Here is a 1,907-nt window from a genome sequence, read left to right as displayed (position 1 = left end):
TCAATGAACGTTTCAGAGCTTCAAAAGCAGCAATGCTTTTTCTTTCCTGATGTTGGTCGGTAGGTGGCGCCAAAGGGAAGACCCAGCCCCAGCCAGCTGAGGTAAACTCTCTGTCTTCTAACACGTCCGGAGGACTGCTACAAACCCCGCTGAACCAGCTGTAGATTCATTACTGCAGAGAATCACCGTAGTGTCATAATGAGCGGACGAGGCAAAGGAGGAAAAGGCCTGGGCAAAGGAGGCGCCAAGCGCCACCGTAAAGTCCTCCGTGATAACATCCAGGGAATCACCAAGCCGGCCATCCGCCGTCTGGCTCGCCGCGGCGGAGTCAAGCGAATCTCCGGCCTCATCTACGAGGAGACCCGCGGTGTGTTGAAGGTGTTCCTGGAGAACGTGATCCGTGACGCCGTTACGTACACCGAGCACGCCAAGAGGAAGACCGTCACCGCCATGGATGTGGTGTACGCTCTGAAGAGGCAGGGCCGCACTCTGTACGGCTTCGGAGGTTAAATTCAGCCCGTTGATCACAGCGAACCAAAGGCCCTTTTCAGGGCCAACAACTGCTGCTTATGGGCCAAAGGGACTTGTTCAGATGTGACTAAAGTCTTGCGCTATTTTCAGTTTAAGTTGGAATGAAGCCAACCATGTTGGCTGAAAACTAGGCGGTTTTATTTCATATAACGTCAGGTATAAAAAGTATATATTTAAATAGTTAATATCCATAGAGCTCAATTTAGCAGTGAAAATCACCTCGTGTGGGGAGACCAGTTTTAAGTAGCGATTTCTTTGAACATTTGTTAAAAGAACATTATACTTTCTTGCCGAACCTCTTGGCATGTTTTAGATTTTCCCCTGGTTTCAGATAAAGCCAGCCAATAAAAAGCCTCTAATCAGCTATCAAATGCGCTGATGAATCTAAAACTTGTAGAGCAGTGTGCCTTGAGGACCCAGACTGAGAATCACTGCCGCATGTTTTATATTTATTACACTACCGTTTTCATATGAAACATGTTTGTTTCATTAACTCGCCAGTTAGTTGGTTTCAATTAAAATTACTGGTTAAGAATAAAGAAATGCTGAGAGAAATGCATGTAAAGGTGTAGGAAACACTCTGCTCTTTAGTGTTGTAGTTCTGCTGTGTTTTATTTATCTCTGTGAAACCCTCATACATTATATAAGAGGTCTGAACGTGAAAATTTTCAGTTCTTCGTCCCGCCGTTTTCGTTCTTCAGTTAAATCAGGCGCAACATTTGAAACTAATCATCTTCCTGTCGATCTCAGCCCCGCCCTGCTTGCTGGCTCAGCCAATCACAGTCAGGCGGCGGTACTGACGGATTTCCTTTCGCTCTGTATAAGAGCAGCTTCCCTCCGCTGCTGTTCACTCTTTGCTGTGACCTCAGAGAGAAAACATGCCCGAACCCGCCAAGTCTGCGCCCAAGAAGGGCTCCAAGAAAGCGTTCACCAAAACCGCCGGCAAAGGAGGCAAGAAGAAGAGAAGGACCAGGAAGGAGAGCTACGCCATCTACGTGTACAAGGTGCTCAAGCAGGTCCACCCCGACACCGGCATCTCCTCCAAGGCCATGAGCATCATGAACTCGTTCGTCAACGACATCTTTGAGCGCATCGCCTCCGAGGCTTCCCGTCTGGCTCACTACAACAAACGCTCCACCATCAGCTCCAGGGAGATCCAGACCGCCGTGCGCCTCCTGCTGCCCGGTGAGCTGGCCAAGCACGCCGTGTCCGAGGGAACCAAGGCGGTCACCAAGTACACCAGCTCCAAGTAAACCTGCTGCTGCTGCTGCTGCTGCTGCTGCTTGGACACAACAACACAACGGCTCTTTTAAGAGCCACACACCAACACTCAAGGGCTACACTCCTGTTACCTCAATGTGTCTGGTTTTCAAAAC

At 49.2% G+C, this 1,907-nt stretch overlaps 2 protein-coding genes across 2 annotated transcripts; both read left to right on the top strand.

Moving 5' to 3' along the window:
• Positions 1 to 33: 33 nt before the first annotated feature.
• Positions 34 to 895, top strand: LOC106963497 (histone H4). The gene has a single exon (XM_015058428.1). The coding sequence runs from the start codon at positions 199 to 201 to the stop codon at positions 508 to 510; it is 312 nt and encodes a 103-aa protein (XP_014913914.1). The 5' UTR covers positions 34 to 198; the 3' UTR covers positions 511 to 895.
• Positions 896 to 1,273: 378 nt separating this feature from the next.
• On the top strand, positions 1,274 to 1,900 carry LOC106963496 (histone H2B 1/2-like). Its single transcript, XM_015058427.1, has one exon. The coding sequence runs from the start codon at positions 1,410 to 1,412 to the stop codon at positions 1,782 to 1,784; it is 375 nt and encodes a 124-aa protein (XP_014913913.1). The 5' UTR covers positions 1,274 to 1,409; the 3' UTR covers positions 1,785 to 1,900.
• Positions 1,901 to 1,907: the final 7 nt, after the last annotated feature.

The sequence above is a fragment of the Poecilia latipinna genome, unplaced genomic scaffold (genome assembly GCF_001443285.1).
Source record: "Poecilia latipinna isolate Pla-1442-1.1 unplaced genomic scaffold, P_latipinna-1.0 Scaffold1541, whole genome shotgun sequence".
Classification (NCBI taxonomy): domain Eukaryota; kingdom Metazoa; phylum Chordata; class Actinopteri; order Cyprinodontiformes; family Poeciliidae; genus Poecilia; species Poecilia latipinna.
The sequence above is the reverse complement of the archived record's forward strand: the minus strand, read 5'-3'. Positions and strand labels throughout refer to the sequence as shown.

Coding starts and splice junctions, on each gene's coding strand:
- LOC106963497 (XM_015058428.1), top strand. CDS start 199: ATGAGCGGACGAGGCAAAGGAGGAAAAGGCCTGGGCAAAGGAGGCGCC.
- LOC106963496 (XM_015058427.1), top strand. CDS start 1,410: ATGCCCGAACCCGCCAAGTCTGCGCCCAAGAAGGGCTCCAAGAAAGCG.